Consider the following 2500-nt stretch of genomic DNA (forward strand, 5'->3'; position numbering starts at 1 on the left):
TTATTATTATTATTATTATTATTATTATTATTATTATTATTATTATTATTATTATTATTATATTATTATTATTATTATTATTATTATTATTATCATTACATCCCACCTTATAGGGTCTCGGCTCGTCTTTGTATCTCAGCCTGAAGATGATGATACTACCAAATGTCAAACCGTAAAACAGCCAGGCAGTGAAGCTGAAGAAATCCACGAGGCTGGAGATGTCCCCAAGGAGAACGAAGATGATACTGACGACCATCTGGGAACAGAGAAGAAGAAGGTGAAGAAGAAGAAGAAGAAGAGAAGAAGAAGAAGAAGAAGAGAGAAGAAGAAGAAGAAGAAGAAGAAGAAGAAGAAAGAAGAAGAAGAAGAAGAAGAAGAAGAAGAAGAAGAAGAAGAAGAAGAAGAAGAAGAAGAAGAAGAAGAAAGAAGAAGAAAAGAAGAAGAAGGGAAGAAGAAGAAGAAGAAGAAGAAGAAGAAGAAGAAGAAGAAAGAAGAAGAAAGAAGAAGAAGAAGAAGAAGAGAAGAAGAGAAGAAGAAGAAAGAAGAAGAAGAAGAAGAAGAAGAAGAAGAAGAAAAGAAGAAGAAGAAGAAGAAGAAGAAGAAGAAGAAGAGAAGAAGAGAAGAAGAAGAAGAAGAAGAAGGAAGAAGAAAGAAGAAGAAGAAGAAGAAGAAGAAGAAGAAGAAGAAGAGAAGAAGAAGAAGAAGAAGAAGAAGAGAAGAGAAGAAGAAGAAGAAGAAGAAGAAGAAGAAGAAGAAAAGAAGAAGAAGAAGAAGAAGAAGAAGAAAGAAGAAGAAGAGAAGGAAAAGAAGAAGAAGAAGAAGAAAAGAAGAAGAAGAAGAAGAAAGAAGAGAAGAAGAAGAGAAGAAGAGAAGAAGAAGAAGAAGAAGGAAGAAGAAGAAGAAGAAGAAGAAGAAGAAGAAGAAGAAGAAGAAGAAAAGAAGAAGAAGAAGAAGAAGAAGAAGAAGAAGAAGAGAAGAAGAAGAAGAAGAAGAAGAAGAAGAAGAAGAAGAAGAAGAAGAAGAAGAAGAAGAAGAAGAGAGAAGAAGAAGAAGAAGAAGAAGAAGAAGAAGAAGAAGAAGAAGAAGAAGAAGAAGAAGAAGAAGAAGAAGAAGAAGAAAGAAGAAGAAGAAGAAGAAGAAGAAGAAAGAAGAAGAAGAAGAAGAGAAGAAGAAGAAGAAGAAGAGAAGAAGAAAGAAGAGAAGAAGAAGAAAGAAGAAAAAAGAGAAGAAGAAGAAGAAGAAAGAAGAAGAAGAAGAGAAGAAGAAGAAGAAGAAGAAGAAGAAAGAAGAAGAAGAAAGAAGAAAAAGAAGAAGAAGAAGAAAGAAGAAAAATATTATGCCAGTCAGCGTTTCAAAACAATAGAGAATGAGATTAGCGGAAGAGTAGCGTCCCCGTATTGGACGTCAGCTTACAGAGAGAACGTCAACATGCTTTTGCGCATACGTCTCTCTCGTCCTCGCTTTCGGTGAAGTGTCTTATGCCGTTTTCACCGGAAGCGAGGACGAGAAACGCATGCGCACAACCAACATGACGTTCTCTCTCTAATAACTTTTCCGCCGGTGACGTCCAATCAAGGGACGCTACTCTTCCGCTAATCTCATTCTCTATTGGACAGGTTGCCGTGGCACTCTCCAACGGGCTCCGACGGTCCAGACGGGTGCCAAGAGGAATTCAAGCATACTATTGTATTTCTGACTCACCGTCTCTAAACGGTATTATGTCGGGATGACTTGGGTGCAAAAAATTGAATTTATTGACAAAAACATGAAACTTGGGGTTTGTTTCGATTTGTTATGTTACAGAATGAGGATACTTTCTCACAATGCAAAAGCTCAAAAATTGGTATTTACTATCAATTTAATTCTAAAGTCACTTTTCGGGGTCCAATTCATTCCGACATAATACCGTTTCGAGACGAAGGGTCACATTTTTAAAATGACGCGGTGATTAATTTACATTATTGCATGACGGTATAAATTAAAATACAATGGAATATGATAAGCGTGAAACATTACCGTAAAGAGCATGGACGTGAGGGGCGTGTTCTGTTTGACATTGACAAACGAAAGGACTTCCGGTAAGTTTTCATCTCTTGCAGCAGCGAATATCATCCTGAAACCATAAGGAAAAACTGTAGATATGTGACCCATCGGCTCAAAACGGTATTAATTATGTCATTACTTACATTCAATCACTGTACTCGGGTGTAAATGAGTACCAGCGTTGTCTCTCTTGGAAAGATTTGAAATATCACCCAGTGGCCGTAATGCCTCGTCCTACATGTCAAGTCAAGGGGCAGCGTGGCTCAGCGGGACGGTCTTTGCTTCGTACCCGAAAGGTACCGAGTTCGATCACCCTCAGCTGCAATGTGTGTACTTGAATAAGTCATCTCGCCCTTGCTCAACTTGCGGCGCTGCACTGCGGCTGACGTCAGGATTATTTCACAGTCTTCCATTAGAATAGATCTTAGAGACAAATCTCCCCTATGGTGAATAAATG

At 37.9% G+C, this 2500-nt stretch overlaps 1 protein-coding gene across 3 annotated transcripts in view; it reads right to left on the reverse strand.

Moving 5' to 3' along the window:
- LOC144977657 (b(0,+)-type amino acid transporter 1-like) overlaps positions 1 to 2500 on the reverse strand; it is a 25014-nt gene that overhangs the window by 2387 nt on the left and 20127 nt on the right. For all 3 annotated transcript variants that reach the window (XM_078923091.1, XM_078923093.1, XM_078923092.1), the window contains 2 exons: positions 2017 to 2113; positions 107 to 256 (listed from right to left, as the gene is read on the reverse strand). In XM_078923091.1, the coding sequence (XP_078779217.1) occupies positions 107 to 256; positions 2017 to 2113 (247 nt within the window). The remainder of the gene's footprint in view (positions 1 to 106; positions 257 to 2016; positions 2114 to 2500) is intronic.

This window comes from Berghia stephanieae, chromosome 7 (assembly GCF_034508935.2).
Source record: "Berghia stephanieae isolate SIO BIC M18660-M18661 chromosome 7, UCSD_Bste_1.3, whole genome shotgun sequence".
NCBI classification, from domain to species: domain Eukaryota; kingdom Metazoa; phylum Mollusca; class Gastropoda; order Nudibranchia; family Aeolidiidae; genus Berghia; species Berghia stephanieae.